Consider the following 21,014-nt stretch of genomic DNA (forward strand, 5'->3'; position numbering starts at 1 on the left):
ACTAAACGTAGGTACCGTAGCCACGGTGCCACGTCTGAGAATTTTGCGCTTTGCGCCGATGCTAAAGTCTTCGGCCTTGAAATGCCGAGAACACGCAGAGTTCGAGCTAGCATGCAGGCGAAAAACTATTTTAGATGGAGAGTTTTTCGCTGTTGTTACAGACAATGGTCGCGGCTGATTACTTTGTTGTACGAAGCATCTTCATCAAATTTAATGCAAGCCTTTGCTCATCGGCCCCAGTGAAGATGCTGTTCTCCTTTGCGAATCTGATTGTACGGCCGAACACAAGAATCCTAAGTGATGCAGTCAAAAACTTCTAATATTAAAATTACTGTGATAATCTAACAAATAAATGCTATTTTTCCTTTCTGACTTGTTGTTATGTTCATCGTTATTTCTATAATTCCAGATGACATCTTCGCCACAGTATTTATGGTACTAGTTACAGCATTTAAATACTGTATATTTTATATTTAAATACTCCTATCGAAAAGTATTTATGAAGAGTATTTAAACACCTCTTTCAACAAAGTATTTTGTATTTACATTGAACCCTCGTTAATATGACCCCCGATAATCTGACATACGCGCGTTACGACCATACACCTGGGGAACAATGCAGTGAAACCCCTGCAAACCCTCCCGTTAATATGACCAAAATTTTCGGGAACGACCATGGTCATAATAACGAGGGTTCACTGCATATTTAAATACTCAAAAAATGCATTTATGTCCACCTCTGGTCGGAGGCCACGGTTCATTATTCGTTTTTTTTTTTTTTTTCAGAGAGAGATGCGTAAAAGGTACTCAGCTATATTAGATAGAACTATTTATGGTACACACTGCCATCCACCCTATATGAAATGAAACAATCGCAATTCGCAAGTTACTGGTGTCAAGACGCCACGATATATTTCGAGCCACTTCTCCCACAAGACAGCACTTGAGCGCGGAACTCGTGGAATGAAATACTTGTGTTCGACACTGTTTTCTTTGGCTTGCAAAGCGGGACGGTGCAGTACACCATCACGTCTGCACCATGCACAAACCATGCACTAGAGACAAACACTGTCCACCGCGTGAAAAATAGCAAAAACCAAACGCGAATGACGGCAACAACGGTATGCGCATAGCATGCGTCGTCTGACGAGGGTCCCGTATTCAGCGCCACAAACGCGCGGCGGCCGCTTGGCGAAACTACATCAGTGGCGCTGGGGCTAGGTGCGAGTGTGATGGTCGTGATCTTATCACGGACTTGCCTGCAGGGCGACGTGGCCGTTCTTATTGTTACCAACACAGATCGCGGCATGCTCTGCAATCTTTATCAATTTAATTCGGTTATTTAATAACTGTAGTGTGTTTTGTCGGGTAAATTAGCAGTACTCCATTTTCATATATATATATAATTGGGTGTTTACGTCGCGAGACAACTGAGGTACTCCATTTTCAACAAAGGGCAATCGAATGGTACACTTTATGAAAGGGGCAGGGGTACGAGACCGCCCCTTTAAGCAATGAACCCATGTCCGTCGCTCCGTAGCCACTACGTGTTGTCACAACGCGCGGAAACGAGAAAATTAATATCTTTGTCAAGTTTGATTATGACCAGTGACGTAAGCATGACAGAAATTGCGGAAATAGCTGTAACTGTTCCTTTCAGTCTTGTACGTAAGGAAATTTTAGTCAGGAGGAAAAATGAGGAGGATACTGGAGTTTGGGCCGGCTACTGCACACACCATGTACAAAAACAAACACCACTGTCTTTGCAAAAGGTCCCGTTCCCCAATAGATGCGAAAAATGGTTCGTGTACGATGCGAAAAAGGTGGTGCTAGAAAACCGATAAATGCATTCTAGAAGTCCAAACTGCAAACAATATGCGCCGAAAGAGGCATTGGAAGCAGGTACGGTTATGGGCAACCAATGCGGTGGAAAACACCCCAAACAGTCCATTCCCTAACTAAACGTGGTGGAGACGCACAGGGACAAGGACGACATAAGCTTCCGTATGTGTCGTCCTTGTCCCTGTGCGTTCTTCACTAGGTTCAGTTCCAAGCAACACGCTCTTCACAATGTCGCATTTCCTAACCAAGCAATACAATACACGCGCGGTTTAAGTATACGGTCAGCTTTCACGAATAAATATATGCAGCGCATCAAGAGCAGAGTCATTCAAGCTTTCCCGTTTCATGCCAATCAGCACATCACTTCGAAGCACGCAAATATGTCAAGATCTTACGAGACACAAGGACTCATTGGTTTCGATCTCCAAGCACAAGCTGTCGTTCAGCTCGATAAGAGGAAAGTCCCACACTGGCAAACGCAACTCACATAATTGCTTTGATCCTGTTCTGTAGATACCGGAATAGCCGCAGCGATCAGGAGAACGATCGGGAGGCGTAGCACCGCCGGTACCATGGCCGGTACCCACATCGTAGCGAACCGAATGAGAAGAAGCAGGGCTGCTCTGAGGAGTGACACCGTGCCTCTAGAGTTGTTGCGGTTTCGGAGTACAGCGAGATGCACACGCACGCAGGTATCCCCAAGCACAGATAACGCAGCTGTTCACTTGCCCACTATCAGTCACCGTTCGTATCCTCCTCACCCAAATAAGTCTGTACGTTGATCCGCCGTTCTCATTTCGAGAAGCTGAGTGTGGAGGAGGCAACTCACAGGAATCGTTGGTAGAAAGAGAACTCCTTTTAGAGCAGTTCGAGACCAAACTTTTCCTGGCCAGTACACAGCATCGGAGACAGATTTTATTTAGGATGCTGTGGCCTTGGTGCAGCACTATACTGCGGCCTTGTTTTCACTCGTGGGGTGGCATCGGTGTTACACAATCGAATAAGTTTCTCAAGTCATTAGCATTATCGACAAAAGCAGTATAACTGACTCGTTGATGCGTAATTGTGAGAGTTCAACCTTCAAGGAAGGGCGGAGATGGCCGCCATCGCCAATTTCAAAACGCTTTTTTAGTTTCATAAAAGGTGCATGACGGCGACAATCGGAACTTCGTGGTGAATTTTGAGAGTGCGGAAAAAAGGCTCACCGCCTTACGCACTGTAATTTCTTCTCTACATAAAGAAAAGCCAATTAAACAATGATGGAAATAAGATGGAAACAATCCGAGATGGAAACAATCTCACCGCACTACGACGCGCAACTGCTCAGAAAAATGCTCGAATATATAAATGTTCTGCCGTATCATCGTTGGGCCAGTGTTAACACTGCATTCGTGCTCAGCACGGTGTTTTGGCGGGTTACGACACTATTCATCTGCTGGATACTGGTTCACAATCAGTACTCACAACAACCCGTACACGATCTTTTACCTTTACTAACTGATGTAGAATATGCTGAAAATACAAAGTTTCTAGCTAGGGAATTAACACTGAGTGAAAAAGAAAAAAGAAGATATCGGTGAGAGGTAAATTACTACCCAAAAAGCAAGTAAGTTGCAGTTAGAGTTAACCTGCAAACCTGAAAAAAAAAAAAAAAAAATACTGTTTCCTTCCAGTGCCTCACGAGGTCTAGGAGAAAATGTTCCCGGAAGAAATGTCCCTGAACAAAATGTTCCTGGGAGAACAATTTTCTCGAAAAGAAAAAGACTTTTTACTGGGACAGTGTGAAGATTCAAATTTCTAGAACACCGAAGCGAGTAATCGTATATTCTATCCCACTTCCGTATCGGAATGACAGGGGGGGGGGGGGGGGTTACGATACGTCCTGGGCCGACTTCGGCGGCACTGTGCCGGCATTCGTCTGGCAAGTCTGACGGAAAATCCAGGGAAAACCTCAGACATCACAGCCGGTATGAGGATTCGAACCCACATCACCTCCCAGGCCCGACGTGCAAGGCAGACAGTAAGAACCGAACCCGAACCGAAAAGCGTTATTAACCGTTACTTTAGGCCGAATCGGAACTGAACCGAACCGGACTAGTCGACGCCATCTTGGAGCTGAACCGGAACTGCACCGTTAAAAGAATACCGGTAATCGGTTCAAATAACGGTTCATACGAAACTATCGGCGGAACTTCGCGTATTGTGCATGAACATAAAAACTATTTTTGTCGTCTTTTTTCATTCTTTTATTAGCTTCGTACGTTTGTTCTTGCTTGCCGAAAAAAGTCGTCCTGCAGGAATGCTCTGCATTTTCTGGAGTCGCGAAATAACAACAACAAAGATGGCAACTGAAAACTGTTATGACTGCTAATGTCTAAAACATGAATATATATAAGAATTAGGGATCAACGACAGTGTTGGGTAGCATTCATGAAGTGACATATATTATAATAATATAATTGATTGAATTAATTTGTAAAAGATTTGTTTTATAATAATATAGTAATTAGCCTCAGCTATACAGATGTCTACCCTAACAGCAGAAATGATCGCGGACACAGAGCGCTGTCAAAGAAAAACTGACAGCTCTCCTTGTGTTAAAAACAGGTGCTGCATTGCAGGGCTGGGCAGTAATAGTAATACTTTGTATTATAATGCTATTACTGTAATACTTTGAGTATCTGTATTATGTAATATAATACTGATTCTAAAAATGTATTTGTATCTGTATTATAATACACAAAATTGAGGTATTAGTTGTATTATATTAATTGTGAAGTCGTAATACTTTTTGTTGAGCTTTTGGTCCTAACAAGAGCCCGACACGTGAGGATAATCGGTAATCTTCCTTCCAAGAAGCCCATCTCCCATTGGTGACAAACAAAAGCGTCTTATATGCGGTCACGCTGACCGTCGGCCCAGGACGCACATTCCCCCAGGGCGTCAGTCGTGACGTTGCCCATATTACGTGAGGCCGACAACGGCAAGCCCTATCACCACCACCACCACCACCACGCTGACCGTAAGTTCACAGTAAGACCCCCATCCCAAATTACACGGGACTGGATCAATGAGTTCAGTGTTGAGAACACTCGTTTCCGGGCGTTTCTTCGGGTCAACGACAACATCCCCTCATGTGTATTGTCATCAAGCAGGAGAGCTCCCTATCGAGGTAGTCCCCTTTGGACAGACACTAACTTTACGTTACAGTCCTACAAGCTAGATAACAACACTCTCTAGGAGAGTTTGCTTTTCGTACTGACCATACCAAGCGAACAATCCAAACACGGGAGAGCCGCTGCAGAGTGCAGTACGGTCCTAGCGAGCTGGCTAGAACATGATTTGCCACTCACCCTGAACGTGGCGGAAAAGACGAGTAGACGTCAGCCAGCGGCGAGAGCACTCCACAAGACCATACAGTGCTTGCTCACGGACAATGTGGCTACGAAGCCCTGCCCTGACAGCCTGAAATATAGCTGCGTCTCCGAAGTCTGGGCCACCGAAAGCCAGCCGGCAACGACGGATCCAAATTTGAAAGTTGATCTCGGTAATTAATAAAGCCAATTGTTTACGCTGAACGCGCGGAACAGGCAACGGTTCCAGGAACTGTACGGTGGCCCAGGCGACAGTCGACAGCTCAAATATCAGGGTTACTCTGCGCCACAGCAAAAGAGGAACACGACAACGCCTGAAACAGTGCTCAGCGGTTTCACACATCCCGCAAGACGGGCAACCGTCAGAGCGAGAGATGTGAAAACGGTGTAGTCGCTCGCGAAGAGGAAGAACGTCGTGGGCCAACTTCCACTGAAGACTGGCTCGGCGGGCATCTAGCCAGCCCGCAGTGATTCGACGCCAAGACAGCTTCGTCGGCAGCGAAGGAACTGGGGGACCAGACTCCAATTCCCGGATAGCTGTATAAAAATCGCTGACAGCCCATAATTGGGTGTCAGCGTCCGGAAGCTGGAGTCGCAAACGCCGTACAACATCAACACAGGCACTGTATTGATGAGGCAGGACTTCGGACCTAGGCCGAAACCTAGGGCTCTCAACGAACCACCTGGTAGCACATCCCAGGGAGTACTGAACTAATGCGCACGCTGGGTGTTCGGGAGTGTGCAATGCCTCGAAATAAACGCGCGACTGAAGTGCAAAGCACTTGTCGAGCACCACCGGCAAGGCTAAGCCGCCCCGGTCACGTGTACGGTGCAAGCGGGACCTCGCGACCCACTCCACCGAACCGCCCCAGAGGAAACGGAACGCGTGCCTAGTGATGGCAGTACGAATGAGTGGTGACGGTGTGGCAACGACTCCTAAAAACCACAAGCGACTGTAGTACCAGGCCACTAGCAGATGAGCGCGAAAAGTGATGGGCAAATCAACAAACTTAAGCTGCTGCAGGACTGCTCTGCAACGATTAAACACTCGTGGCCAATTTACGGTAGATATGCCAGTGCAATCGAAAGTCACGCAAAGAATTTTGACTTCTGGCCTTACTGGAACACAGAAAGGAGCCCCGCAGGAAGGCTGGAGGTTCAAAAACAGTGCTGCACTTTTTGATCCCCTCATGTTATTCTGTATTGGCATCAGAGCGGAAGACCAGCCACACAGACTGGCTCCCTCTAACGTTTCACACGGACTAAACTAAGGCTACGTAGATGCCAACTCTAGAGCAATATGATCTCTACATTAATATGTGTGCTGGACGTCACCATGCAACGAACGAAGACTCGCGGAAAGCTGCGAACGTGACAACGGCACACTGTACTTGGCCACCTAAAAGTGAAGCACATACGTACCTCTATCATCTTCAAAGAGGACCGAAGATGTCTGCCACCGTCTTGCAAAGTGCACAGCTCCCAGCACAGCTCTCTCTCTACGAAGAGCGCGACGAACCCCTGCTCGAACAAGATTTAGCACTTCTGCTACACTACGGATGCGGCCACCCTGTGCTGCAATGCAGCGAGAAATCCACACCTGGTAGTTAATCTCAACTGCCAGAAGGAGGAACTGTTTCCTATCGCGATGCGGGACGGGAGGCTGAAAGAGCGTTTGAATGACAGCCCACCGAATGCGTGACACACCGAACAGGACTTCAACTTTGTGCCATAGAGTATCGGGCTCAAGGCACTGATGAAACGCGTGTTCCGCAGTTTCGTGACAAGCACAGAATGGACAGAAAGGAGTGGTGACTCCGTACCGAGCCAGACGGTCCCGAAGCGGTAAAACGCCGTGTGCCAAACGCCATTGCAGGCTAGCCCGACGTGCGTCGAACCAGCCCGCGGTGACAAGACGCCAAGCAACCTGCCGGGGCACACCAAGGCCCGCAGCCGGCGGAGGCATGGCAAGAAGCTCCAAGAGAGATTTGTACAGTCGCTTCACAGTCCAGGTAGAAATGCGTTCACCTGGGTAGGACTCGCGCAGGCGCCGCATGGAGGAGGCATACTCCCTGAGGTGGGGTGCGACAAACTCAGACCGAGGCCTACTCAGCGAAAAAGCCGAAAAAAACCTGACATCAGGACCCAGGAGGAACTGTAACAGATCATGGGCAGGGTGGCACGGCTCCATGAGCGCATCAAAAATACCTTTAAGACCAAGGGCGAGACACTTGGTCTTCATATGTGGAACCCATAGGCCACCTAACTCCCGCTGCAAGCACATGCGGGCGCGTGACACCCATTCCACGCTGCCACCCCAGATGAAACGAAAAGCTGTGCGAGTAGCAGCTACCAAGATCTGACGAGGGGGCATAACGACACTGCCATGGTACCAGTACTCACTGAAAAACCATGAGGCGGCAAGACGGGCTCGACACGTGATAGGGAGCACCAAACCTCTGAGATCAGCAAGAACGGGGACACTGCGCTGGTGCACCCTCAGCCATGAGGACGGCGACAGTCCGCAACTATTAAAGTTATATCCTAGTATGCGAACATCGTCTTTAACAGGAATGCCAAAGGGCGCAGGGCACGAAGGGGTAGCATTAAGGAAGAGCAAAACACTCTTCGCCCGATTAATGCGCGCATTTGATACGTTGCCATAGGCATCTAGAACACCTAGGACAGCGGCAACAGAAGCTTCATCTCTAAGTATTAGAGATAGGTCATCCGCGTACGGAAAAAGCGGAAGAGCTGTAGAGCCAGGTAGTTTGAGCATACTTGAAGGTAGGAAAGTTGCAAGAGACTCCAAAAGTGGACTAAAGACCATGGCGTAGAGAGCAGGAGACAAAGGGCAACCTTGCCGCACACCGGAGTTTATTGGAAAACGGTCAGACAGAGCCCCATTTAGCCCAATCGTAGCTGAAGCTCCGGCGTACAGAGTTCTGACCCAGTCAATAACCGTAACAGGGAAACCAAAAGCGTGCAGGACCTGGTACATGTACCCGTGGTGCACCCTGTCGAAAGCCTTCTCTTGGTCAAAAGAGGCCAAAACTGCAGGTTGGATGCGACTATGAGCCCAATAAAGGGCATCACGCAACGCAGAAGCGTGGAGCTGGAGGGACCGTCCGGGGACAGCGCAGGCCTGCCAAGGAGGAATAACAAGGCCCAAAACAGGAGAAATTCGTTGCAATAGCGCGTTAGAAATAATCTTATAGTCCGTATTCAATAGAGACACGGGCCTATAAGCGTTCCGATCGAGCCTGCGAGACTCGTCTTTGCAGAGCAAGATAATAACGCTCTCGCGCATGGAAGGACACAAGAGACCGCCCGCCAAGCAGCTATTGAAAAGGATAGTCAAAGGACGGGACAAAGTCGACCAGAAGCATTTATAAAATTCGGCAGGAAGTCCATCAGAGCCGGGAGACTTCCCAGTGTGCAGGGCCTTGACTGCAGCCGAGTATTCAGCTCGCGTAAAAGGGTCGGCGCTGAGAGCAAAGTGCTTTGCACAAGGCAAGAAAGAGCGGGCCTCCTCAGTGGGCAGGATCGCAGCGTCGTATAGGGTCGCAAAATGTTCTCGAAAGAGCGACCTAATGCCATCGGGCTGCCCACAGACAGACCCGTCAGACGCCGACAGCTCCCCAATGACACTCTGAGGGCGGCGATAGTAACGGCCAAGGAGGAGGCGGGAACAGCATGATTCCCGTGACCAACGCTCAACTGACTGGAGCGAGGCAAAGCGATCCCAGGCCTGCATTTGCAAGGCAGAAATCCTTCGCAGGACTTCCTGTATGGCCTCGTCATTTCCAGGGCTCCTAGACCCCGGATGGCGCAGTATAGATAGCACCTGCCGTAGATGCTGCATCAGCTGCCGACCCTCACGCGCACGTCTCGCCCGCCACTGACGAAAAAGCCTCGCGGCCCCGATCTTCGTCTCCTCCCACCAGCCTGGCGTGAAAGGAGGGGACACACAACGAGCCTCAAGCCATGATTTCACATCATTGCGAATTTCAGAGTCTTCCAATAGCGTGACAGGCAGCCTCCAACATCCTGATCCTGCGCGATAATTGCAGAAGCCATTAAGGACGAGAGAAACCCCCTCATGATCCGACAGTTCCCCAGACGGAACAACAGCACACACACTCATGCGCGACACAAGTGCGGGAGACACGTAGAAACGGTCAATACGACTATGTGCACCACGAGAGTTGGACCAGGTATACTGGTACTGCCCCGGCTGCAAGTGCGTGAAAGCGTCCACAAGACTTAAATCCCGGACCAACTGAGACAACTCCGCGTTTATAGGGCGACGACCACTACCATGGCCGTCAATGCAGCAGTTGAAGTCTCCCGCAACAATTAGATTAGAATTGCCAAGAAAGAAGCAGTCGAGACTTCGAAAGAACTCGGCCCGTTCAGCCCGCCGAGCTGGGGCATACAAATTAACAACTCGAAGGGATGACCCGCCGAGTTGTAATTCAACAGAAATGACACGCCCATCATTATCACGATCATACCAACGTACATCGCCTCGAAATGAAGGAAATAATAAAATTGCAACACCAGACTGATGCGGAGATCCGTGGCTGAAGAAAGGGCGCACCCCATAGTCTGTTACTAAGTGCCTAATAGTCCATGCCGATAACACGCGGGTCTCCTGAAGCAAGAGGACATCAACACCTAAACTACGTGCCCACTGAATAACGGAAAACTGCTTTCGCCCGCTGCGAAAGCCCCTGCAATTGAGCGTTGCCAGAGAGCAGGCCATCAAAAACCAAAGGCAAAAGAAGAAATAACTCATTGTAGCATTAAAGAAGCAACTGGCAACAGTGCCCCAGATGCCACAGGGAGAGACGCCCTGCGCTTAACTGCGGTGCGAGACATTTTCACGCCCCGACCATCATTGTCAACACTTCCTGGTTGCAAGCCACTGGGCGAGCGCAAAGCCCCTGAGCCCGTTACACCACTCTTCGCATCAGAACCGAGGGCAACCACAGAATCGGACACCCTCCTCTTAACACCGTGGCGGGACTCTACCGCTGCATTGTCCGCACTAACTGCGCTTTCCATGCTCTCCAGCGACGAATCACTAGGAAACCACGGAGTCTCTGAACCTCCCACGCGCCCTGACCGGGCCTCTCCCTGAACGACGATCCCTTTGCCCGACAGAGCAGGTAAAACACGCACCTGGGACGCGCACCCTGCTGCTACTGGCCCAGAAACCTCGACAGGGGCAACAACGGCAGAACGCGAACAAGTAGCGCTCGGCTCCATCGAAGCAGACACCGCGGGCCCCATTCCTCTACCCTTCTCCCCCTCCCCCTCTACCACGCCTTGGCGCTCGGACACTGCGCCGCCGGTCTCTGAGCCATTAGGCATGACCCCCACACGGCTCGCCCATGTCCTTACCGAGCATGAAGCAGACGGATGATCTCCCCCACAACGACGGCAGGGTCGTTCGCATGAGCTGTGACCCACCTCACCACACCTAGCACACGCAGGTGCCGGGCAAGCTCTTTTGAAGTGACCAGACTGCCCACACCTGAAGCAGACTCGCCGCATTCCGGGATAGCGAATTATAACTCTTCTACCCCTAAGACGTAGACTACGTAGACTACGTAGAAAGGTGCTTGTGCGTTCCCGGTCAGAACTGTAGGTCGCACAATTTTGGACGGCCGTTTTTTGTGGTGTGCTACATTGAAGGCAAAATATGTATTCTGTTCGAAAGTGATCAGCGCATCGAAGCGATCAACCTGGAATTTGAAGGTTCATCTCAAGGTGAATCTCTATTGTCTTTATTTATGTTGTGTGAAAAAGTGAGGACATAACCAACATCACCCTAATAATGATAACGCGTCATTCTTCTGCGCATGTGAACGGGATCCATATTACATTCTTGCTCGACATCAGTCTTTTTTCTTTTTTCTTTTTTTTTAACATTTCAGAGGGTCACTCCTTCTACACACCTGGAGTATGAAGAAAGCACGAAGAAGAACCCTTTACTACGAAAACGGGCTCACAATCAATCCAGTCAATTGTATTACTAGTATTACTCAAGTAATACATAGATGTATTATTATTATATATTATAATACCTTGGCGCAAGAGTATTATGTATTTGTATTATAATACCCATTGCCGTCACGTATTATGTATTTATATTGTAATACAAAACATCAGTATTACTGCCCAGCCCTGCTGCATTGTAAGGTCAGCAGCTGCAACACAAACGTGATAGGAGAGCTGTCAGGTTTCTTTGAGAGCGCTATGTGTTAGATGTCATTCTTACAGTTATCGCGGCCATCCTGTATGTAAATGAGAGTACGCGGACCAACCGATGGATATGTCGTCGGCTGTGCGACTTTCGGTCTTGCAAATGTTCTCTTCTTCCATGAAGAAAACCGAGAGACACGGACACAGAAGACGACACACCGTGAGTTCTCAGTTCTGAGAACTTACGTGTGTGGTCTTCTGTGTCCGTGTCTCTCGGTCTTCTTCATGTATCTATACCAGCTAGCCTGCAACCTTTCCCTTGTTTCATTAGTTTCTCTTCTTCATTTGTTTTTTTTTTCTTCTGTTCGTTTTGCGTAGTCTATTGCGAAAGCAAACTATCTAAGCTCTACTACAGCATGCGTCTGTGTGTACGACGCTGCAGGATAAACTCCCAACATGCGTGTGTGAAGTTACATAGGCCTCTTAGAAAGTATAGGGCCAGCCACCCTCACGCTGGTCAGAACGACAACATACTAAGCTGGTTCTCTTTGTGCATTTGAAAAACAACCATACTGATATCTTATTTAAAAATCGCCGATGGGTCGAAAATGAGTCGAACTCTCTGTTTGCACTTGCTCTTGCCTGTGCTGTGTGTTTGTTCCACAGACACTTCGCTCTCAACGTCAACATGGTAGCACGGCGGAGGTTAGTGATGACGCGATAACGCGCCTTTTACATAAAGACCACGGGCTCAGAATAGCACCCTTCCAATCCAACTACAATGAAGCGTCGTTCGCTCATTAATGTGTATTCGCGTCTGCTGACTGGTAATCAATAATTTCAATGACTTATTAATTTATTTCAACATACTGTTCGTCCCTAAGGGGACCGTTACAGGTAGGAGCAAATATATATATCATACACAATGATCAATACAGACAAGTAACACATGAGTATCATACAGACATTAAGCACAAAGCAGCTAATAGTGATATGAAGGTACTACAACATCATATCAATTAATAAATTAGGAGTAAACTTACACATCGTATAACAATCGTCTCATATAACAGGTTAATCGCTTGAGGGCAGCTGTGAACGTATCGACTTTGGGACATTGGGCGTTAGTAATATCGAAGCTAAGGCTGTTCCACTCCAACACCGTTCTAGGGAAGAAGCAGTATTTGAAGGTTTGACTTAAATGACTTACGCCAAAGTACAGGCTTGGTTGACTGTTGTGTTTCTGCTGAGGTTCTGCGAACAACCCGGTGGGTGGGTTGATTAACCACCGCGACATGAGCTACGTTCGGGGATAGTCAACCTATAAATGGTAATTCATGGTTACGTTCCTGTCGTAACCATAAGCTTGTATTTACATACCGCGCAAAACCTTTCAAAATCTAGACCGACCGTTGACGTCTTCCTGTCCACTTCAAGCACTGTACTACACAAAAACCGGTTCGTGAACACAACCGTTTGAAAATAACCGGTACGAACCGACCTTCCTTCCGGAGCTGAACCGGAACTGAACCCTTATCGTCGAACCTAAATCCGAACCGAACCGATAAACGTTTCGGTTCGATTTTCTGGTGTATGGCGATCATTCTAATATGCTACTCCACGCGAGCTGGTACAGAAAAGGGTACGTCCCGCTCTTCCTTCAAACCATAGAGGGTAACTGTATCATCAGCCTTAAAATCTAGAGTCGCAGAATCCCGCATTCTGATTGCACGCCAGTCAGTGTGACGTCCCGCAGGACATACTCCTTCAGGAAACAAAACAAGAATATACCTGCCACGTGTGCACGTTGTGTCAACAAACGTGACAACAACACAACAACAACATAGATGAATGGATGATGATAATGTGGGATGTTTCCCTGCGTTGAGTGCAAACGTGACAATTGATTACAGTGTATTCGGTATTCCCTGCGCGGAATTGTTTGGACTTATGGTGAATTCGGGTGGAGATTTCATGGCAACACGGCTTAGCGCTCGGAAATTGCTAGGTTGGCGCCCGAGCTGGATCACGTGACCTTCGCCACCCGAACATGAGTGCCAGGAACCTAGCGGTTTTTGTCGCTTGGATCACGCTAGGGGCATCGCCGTCGCCAGTCTTCCTGCTCCGTCGTCTGCTAAACCACGTGAACTTCGACGTGGGGGCCAATGAGGGCACGCGCCACAGTTGTAGTGCGGATGGGACGACACCGGATATGGTTGGGCAACCCGCTGCTCGGTCGTTTGGAGACCGGGCGAAGAAAGCGGCACGCGAACATGCGAGATTGCTTCGCATTGACCAAGCGAACATGACTGCTCAGGACCTGGCAAAAGAGTTGTCCCGAAATGACCACCCGAATTCGCCATTAATATTACAGGATATGCTACACGTAATAGACAACGTCTTGAGTGAAAGGTTGCCTACATACTTCCAAGTAAAAAGATTGAAGAAGTGGTTAGGTAATTTATATATTTTGAGTTGGAGGACTTCAAGACCGGAAATATCTCAACCAGGGATTGCGCAACAAGTCCACTTGTACCAAAAGTGGATGTTCCTCAGGGTACATTTTTGTTGGGGACATTTTTTTTCGGGATCATGTTTTCCGGTTCCCCTATTCACGATGACATTTTGGTGTCGAGATATTAACGCTGTGAGCAAACATCTCCCGGTGACACTCAGTGTAGAGGTGCTTGCGCAACCTTTCTGAGCACACCAAGTCTCATGGAATTTCCAGTTTCCGCTGTGTAACGAGCGCGTTATACAGGTGATTCAGTGTTACGAAGGCAAGCTCTCTCCACCGGTAGGTTTTACACATCGCAGAAGAGCGGCTTCCATGAAGACCGGATTGAAACAGGAAGCCCAGCAGGCCCTCGCCGGCTTGTGCGACCTTTGATGCTACACGTAGCACTCTACTCCGTTTCTGCTACAGCCACCTGTGTAAGAGCGAAAGCAGAAGTCTTCGTGGTGCGCATCATCCCATGAATATTTTTTCAAATCTCGCGCTTTTTTTGGGACTGAGGGGCATTCGCATTAGTGAACGGTGTAAAGAAACAGACTGGGACCGTCCTTGCTGTAGATGTAGATACTCCCAGTTTTATTTCGTTTTTGAGATACGTTATTCATTTAAGCTACAGGGTGCGGGCTGGGTTTCTCGATGTGACTACAGTGAGATCATAGGGCATCCGTACACATGCTTTGCCTGGAATCTGATTCGAAGGGCTTGTAGTGGTCGGGTTATGTCAACAAGAGGAGGACCTCGATATTCCCGGTTGCGAAATCCCCGATCTCGAAATTCACGTTTCCGAAACAAGGAACATCAAGGGGAATGCTTCGTAAGATGATACGTCGTGTCTAAAACAAATTGTCGCTATTTAACCACTCAAATTCACGGCTTTTCGGTGTCTGTCCAAGCCGTTTTAGAGAACGAGAGCCACATTTTAGCAACCGTTGTCACAGCTTTCCACCCTTGGCTGCCGCCCCTTCAACTTGTCGACCATCCTCGGCCCTTGGGACACCGCGGCCCACTCCAGGGCGGCCTTACGTCACGTGGTTGGCTTCTTTGAGGCGACAGGCCTAAAGGACTCATTATGACCCCAGCAGGGCTCTCGGACATTCCCACCATCACGATCACGTTCAGCATCGCCATCGCCGCTCCGATCATTCCCGTCATCTCTCATCGTCATCACTCATCATTATCACCACTCATATTAAACCCCCTAGCTATGGGGTAGCGTTCCACTCCTAGAGCGGAAAACCTCCCCACTTCATCACCAGAATATATATGTTGTTGTTGTTGTTAGCAACCGTTAGGCTTATAGCAGGGCGGACGCTGTAAAAAGAAGACATATTTTATTCTGTGCCGATTGAGTGCGTCACCGTTTATAGTGGGCGTTGGAATTCTTTTACCAGTCGGCAACTCTCGTTCTGCCAAGTGGCAGCACAGAGCACACAGTCGATTCTTTTGCAAAAAGTAGTGAGTAATGTCATTAAAATTACTGCCAAAATGTAATTAAATTACATTACAAATTACATAATATCAAAAGTAATGCGTTACATTACAAATTACCAGGAAGAGTAATTTATTACTGTAATTTCATTACAGTAATGACATTACTACCCATGTATGATGTCCAGGTTAGTCTAAGTTCGCCGTTGGTAGTTTCCCGCGCGCGACAACCAACAAGTAAGCCACGAAAACGCCAATGAGTGCCAGCGCAAGGGGTTGATCCTGGACCCTCCTGATTACCGGGATGCTACCTTTACGTCTATCTGTTCACATATTACGTGTATTCTATGTGTATATCGCTGCGTATAAAATGTTACGACAGCACGTTCCAAAGCCTTCACTGTAAGTACAGAGCGATAACGCGATATATTCCTACATGTGCGGTCCAAGATGCATACGTCAACACCAGGCGTAAAAAAACGGGATCACAAAAACAGTGCAGACGATGCAGGACAGCGTGCCGAAAGCGAACAGGGAAGTGGAAACGACAACAACAACAACAAATAAATAGTGACTATGACACGGGGTGATTTACCACAAAAGACAGTACCCAAGCAGCACAGTGTACCGAAAGTCGAGTGCAATAGGGGTGGAGGGTATGTGTCTTATCAATGTTCCTGAGTTTCAAGAGTCTGTTTAAGGTCTTCCACGTACCCGTCCACCCCTATTGCACTCGACTTTCAGTACATTGCGCTGCTCGGGTATATCCGTATATGATAAAAAAAAACAAGTGTGTGTATGTCGGGATTCCTACACGGGCGGATGGCCTGCGAGCTGCGATTCATCGTCAGGGTGTACAGCGCTCGCTCATCACCTTCGTTAAGGCGGTGCATCACCACCAACGCTCTATGGGAGTCCCCATACATTTTTCAACTCGCGTAGCGCCGCGAAAATTTGGTTATCTCCGTGCAACTGCTTTTAAATGGAAGAGGATGCTTAGACCTAGTGCATGATCGAAGCAGATTTTGCGTTTTAGACTCAGAAATTGTGGACTTCAGTTACATGTCAGTATTTTGGGCTTCAGTTACATGTCAGTATTGTGGGCTTCAGTTACATGTCAGTATTGTGGGCTTTAGTTACATGTCAACGTTTTGGCCTTCAGTTACATGTCAATATTTTGGGTTTTAGTTACATGTCAATTTGTGGGCTTGAGTTACGTCTGTCTTCACTAATGCACCTGTTCAGTAGCTTCAAGGCGCTCGGAATCAATCACCTATTCAGTTGTGCACTTGCGGACATGGAAGTCGTTTCTGAACGCAGAAAAGGACTGCGCAGTGAACTAACACTGCAGTACAAAATGTGCACACTAAAGGGTGTGGCTGACACTGAGGCAGGGGAATGAACGTGTAGTATATTTCTATTGTTGCGAAAAACTCACGTGACCCCTGACATCGGGCCAATCGTTGGGCCTCGGTAGAGTAGTTTTTTGCTTTGTTTTATTTTGTCTCCCTGGGTGACGGGTGACGTAAAGCGACGTTGCTGAGGCGCTCTTTTACCCGTTCCCCTCTGCTCTCTCTCCCGCTTTGGCGGTTCTGGATTTTCGTTCGCATCCAGTGAAATAAATAAAACGCGGAAGCGTTGGCTCTTTCTGTTGCACAAGATGCTTTATTTCTCTTGATTGGTATTTCCAAATCACACATATGCAGTTTTCTGTATCTGCGCCAAACACGAACTTGACATGAACATTGTTTCTGAAGTTCGAGTAATATGCCGAAGCAACTTCGCATTCACTGTTAGCTGATGTCTCACGTGGAAGATCAGTAAATTCACTTCAGTAGTAAATTACTTCAGTAGATCAGTAAATTCACTGCACAGGCACACACATTCACAAATCCAGCATGACAGGAAACATGTCCATATCCCTTTGCTGCTTGTGTAGTGTCACATGTCAAGGCTGACCCGTCACAAAGGAACCTGTGCAGCTGCTAAGCCGAAAGACGATGTTTCAACCACTCAGAATGGCTTATCCATTCTACTGCATCCACGCAGATGCTTTTCTGAAGCAGATGAGAGTTGAACAGTACCTAGTTGATACCTGAGCAAGAAGGACCAGAACAGGGATCAGAAAACGTGAAAACTAAAAATTCTAAAGTATTCTAATTCTGAAGTAAAGAAATGTTGCGTATATGCCACAGGTGTGGTGCTATGCTATGCTACGCTAAGCGGCAGAATGGAATTGGAACTGACTGACCTGCCATCGAGTGGAAAAACACAGTATTGATCCTTCTTGAATCGTTGTCGCACCAAGCAAGCGAAGCAGACCTGCCTTCCACTTATCTATCACTGAATTTACTTGCAGAAGCATCCAAGAGGATTCGAGTTTTTCAGAGTCGGTATCGACGGGCACTAAAAACCATCCAAAGCGGTACCGGCAAAGATGCTTTGCGTGCGTCCCTGCTGCACCACATTTCGAAACTTTACTGCGAGCTGCTCCGGCACCCCAGACCCCAGACACGGCGGTGCCGGCTTACGCGCGCCACGAAAAGGTTATAATTTCAAACCGACCAATGAACGCTCGCATACCGGGGGAGCGGCCGCAGGAGCCAATGGGATGCTCTCGGTAGAGAACTCGCGCTTCTACGTAAAAATTTTGACGTTTGATGACGCGAAAGGCTCGCAGCGCCTCACTTTAGTCCGCAAAGGAACTCGCGAGTTTCATCCCCTTGACTGAGGTTCCACCAAGCATCGGACAAGATCATATGGACGTGAACACCGCTGTAGTTTTGGGAGTCCTCTCTACTGGAGCGCGATATTGAGCCCATGCTCAGTTCTGTGCCACGCTGAACCGGAACATTCGCGAAATATCAGAACCAACTGACAGACGGTAGCAAGCCTACAGGACAGAGTCACGTACTGGAACTGAGGAAGTGCGGTCTGTGGAAATGCGTGCATGTCTACTGGTACCAGATCCACGGCCAACTCCACGTATAACCAACAGGCAGTACTGCCTCTTCGTTGTAGGTACTGGACGACACCTTTCGGAACGAGAATAGGGTGGTGTACCTTGCGCGAATTTATAACGACTACCTCCTGCCAGAGCATCTTGACCTTCGCTATCCTCGAATCGTGCGAATTAGAGTTCCCGATTACAGAAGGAAGTACGCCAAGCCAGAAGAATTGTAATCTGTGTGCCGTGTGCCTTTTGCTAATCGAGACAAGATCATGTCAAGGTGATGTCGGCAGCCTCGACGAGGACGAGAAAGAAAGCTAGAGTGGATTTCTGGAAGTTCCTGCGCGGATAGGCAAGATGACACTCACAATGACAATTTGTTATGAAATGTTCTCACTCCAAGATCCACGACCTGAAGGTCACTTCCAGACGAATGGGACATCAGAGACCCAGTGACGACCAGGATGAGCACAACAGACCCGAATTATATACTGGAAACATCCATTCGCACTTTACGTTCCAAGCAGCTGTATGGTCCACGCACACACATTTTCCTCCTCTACCCTGCTTTTCCCTTTTCTTCTTCTCTTTTGCCTTTTTCCTCCTTCTCCATTGATGCCCAAGGATATGGGAAACGCTATGCAGCCTCTTTGCAGTTTTCCGTTGACTGTGCAAGTAAATGGAGCGTTTTGCACCACCACAACGTGGTCTGAAATTTGTAAGTCCAGGGTGACAGGAAATAAAGAAAACAGGTTGCGGTTTCGTTTCGCAATTTCCGCGTAATGTCAATAGGCTATAACATGTCGACACCAACTTGTTTCAACCGCGTCGTGTCCAACCTAGGTTTTTTGTGTTACGAGAGATTCCGTGTATTATATGCGCAAGCATTGCAGAAATCACACGAAACGACTGGTGACTAAACCTTCGCCCGACAACAACATAGCACGGAACAGCAACAGATTAACGAAGAAATTCAGGACACAGCTGGACAGCCTGTGCGCATTCAAAAGCTGCGCCACTAATTGTTCCGTCTGGCTGAGCGCGATATGCGTGTTTACAGTATTGGACTTGGCATAGGTGAGCACGAGCGGTCATATGCTTGCACAGGATTTCGCTTGACCCGTCGCGCGCCAAGAGAAAACAAAAATAACTAAAAAAAGAAGACGTTACATCATCGGTACTGCATATCCAAGCAAGCGCCAAAATGTTGTGAAGCGGTGACTGCGCGAACCATTTCGCTCGCTGCGCCATCCCTCGACTGTAGACGACGAAGTGCCGGCTTAAGAGCATAGCAGAGCTCTCTCAGGTGTTTTCTTTTTTCCGTTTTATTTTTTTTTCAACCAGACTCGGAGTAGCTTGTCACGCGGTGAGCGGACTCACATCACAATTTTTCTTTCTTCTACCATCATCATCATCATCCAACACGGTTATACACACAGCTAAATCCGGCGCATGGATGGTGGAGAACAAGGCAGCCTTAGGCCCCGCTTTCCTCATATGTATACAAATCACGACATACTAGATTATAATTTACAACGACCATGTCATAATCAGCAGCCCCTATATGTGGAGCCCGTCCGCACGATCCGTTAGACGACGCGCAGAAGCGGACGTATAGTATGACTACAGTAGCAGACGACAGCAACATGCAGCTCTGAAAACGCGTGGAATGACGATGATGATAATCTACTTTAGAAGGAAGCATCTCCTGTAGGACATCCACCGCCTGTACAAAATTACTAAAGCTGAAGTACAACGTATTGCAGAAATTGAGGGAACAATAACCGGGCCCATGTGTAGCGCCACCGCTAGCTTTCAAATGCGGCGTTGGGAAGAGGTGGCTATGACATGGTCGTTATAATCTAGTAGGGCGTGATACAGATATGCAACGTAGCTGAGTATACTGCGCCGTATTCCGCAACGCAAATACGGACGTCACGTGATATCTGTATGGCTTCTAAAATCCGAGTTACTGAAGTGCTGAGCAAGGTACAATAATAATCGTATCTAGGCTTTCCAATCGCGCAGGAAATAATGAGAATGAAAGAATGATCTCGGGAGAGACATACAATAGGTCCTCGTTATAACGAAGTCAACAGGAACCGGGGAAAATCGATAGAAGCAGTAATTCGATAAACGGGAACTGCCACAAAAACAGTGACGTCAGTGCATCAGAAGCGCGCGGAAACACCGCGGCAGCCTTCCCACAAGTATTCAAGCAAGCAAGCAAACGTCGGCGATAAGTATACCTTGGCAGGATTTTACTACGAGAGAGAAAGAGAGAAAGTGTAAGTTAGATCTGCCTGTAAGCGGCCATTTGCAGGCTTGCCCCTCGGCCTAGCAGACTTTGCTGGCAGTATACAGGGTGTTTTTTTTTTATTAGTCACATTTGTTTACAATAAAAGAGCTGTGAGAGCTGAGCGCTGATGCCATCTTGGCAGGTCGGCTATGCGGCCAGGGGGCCAAAATCCTGTAGTACAGTGTATGCAACTACTGGACGATTAATTAGCTAAAATTAATTAACTTATAAATTAAATATTTTTTTTTAGAAATGCGAGATAGCAGAATTGGAGTCAGTCATGCAAATGAGCCGAAACCAGAAAATACGACAGGCAATCCACGTGAGAGGGCTACGTGCTTTGGAGAGATGGAGCTGATAAGTAGGCGTTCATCCGTCGGCCAGACAGACCAC

The 21,014-nt window shown here is 47.9% G+C and overlaps 2 protein-coding genes across 2 annotated transcripts in view; both read right to left on the reverse strand.

The window, feature by feature from the left end:
* The window catches only part of LOC135386005 (angiotensin-converting enzyme-like), a 79,081-nt gene extending 76,327 nt beyond the window's left edge, over nt 1–2,754 (reverse strand). The window contains exon 1 of the mRNA XM_064615697.1: nt 2,330–2,754. Coding sequence (XP_064471767.1) covers nt 2,330–2,431 — 102 coding nt within the window. The 5' untranslated portion in view covers nt 2,432–2,754. The remainder of the gene's footprint in view (nt 1–2,329) is intronic.
* The window catches only part of LOC135386003 (angiotensin-converting enzyme-like), a 274,926-nt gene that overhangs the window by 126,367 nt on the left and 127,545 nt on the right, over nt 1–21,014 (reverse strand). The window lies entirely within an intron of this gene.

Source organism: Ornithodoros turicata, chromosome 2 (assembly GCF_037126465.1).
Source record: "Ornithodoros turicata isolate Travis chromosome 2, ASM3712646v1, whole genome shotgun sequence".
NCBI lineage: Eukaryota > Metazoa > Arthropoda > Arachnida > Ixodida > Argasidae > Ornithodoros > Ornithodoros turicata.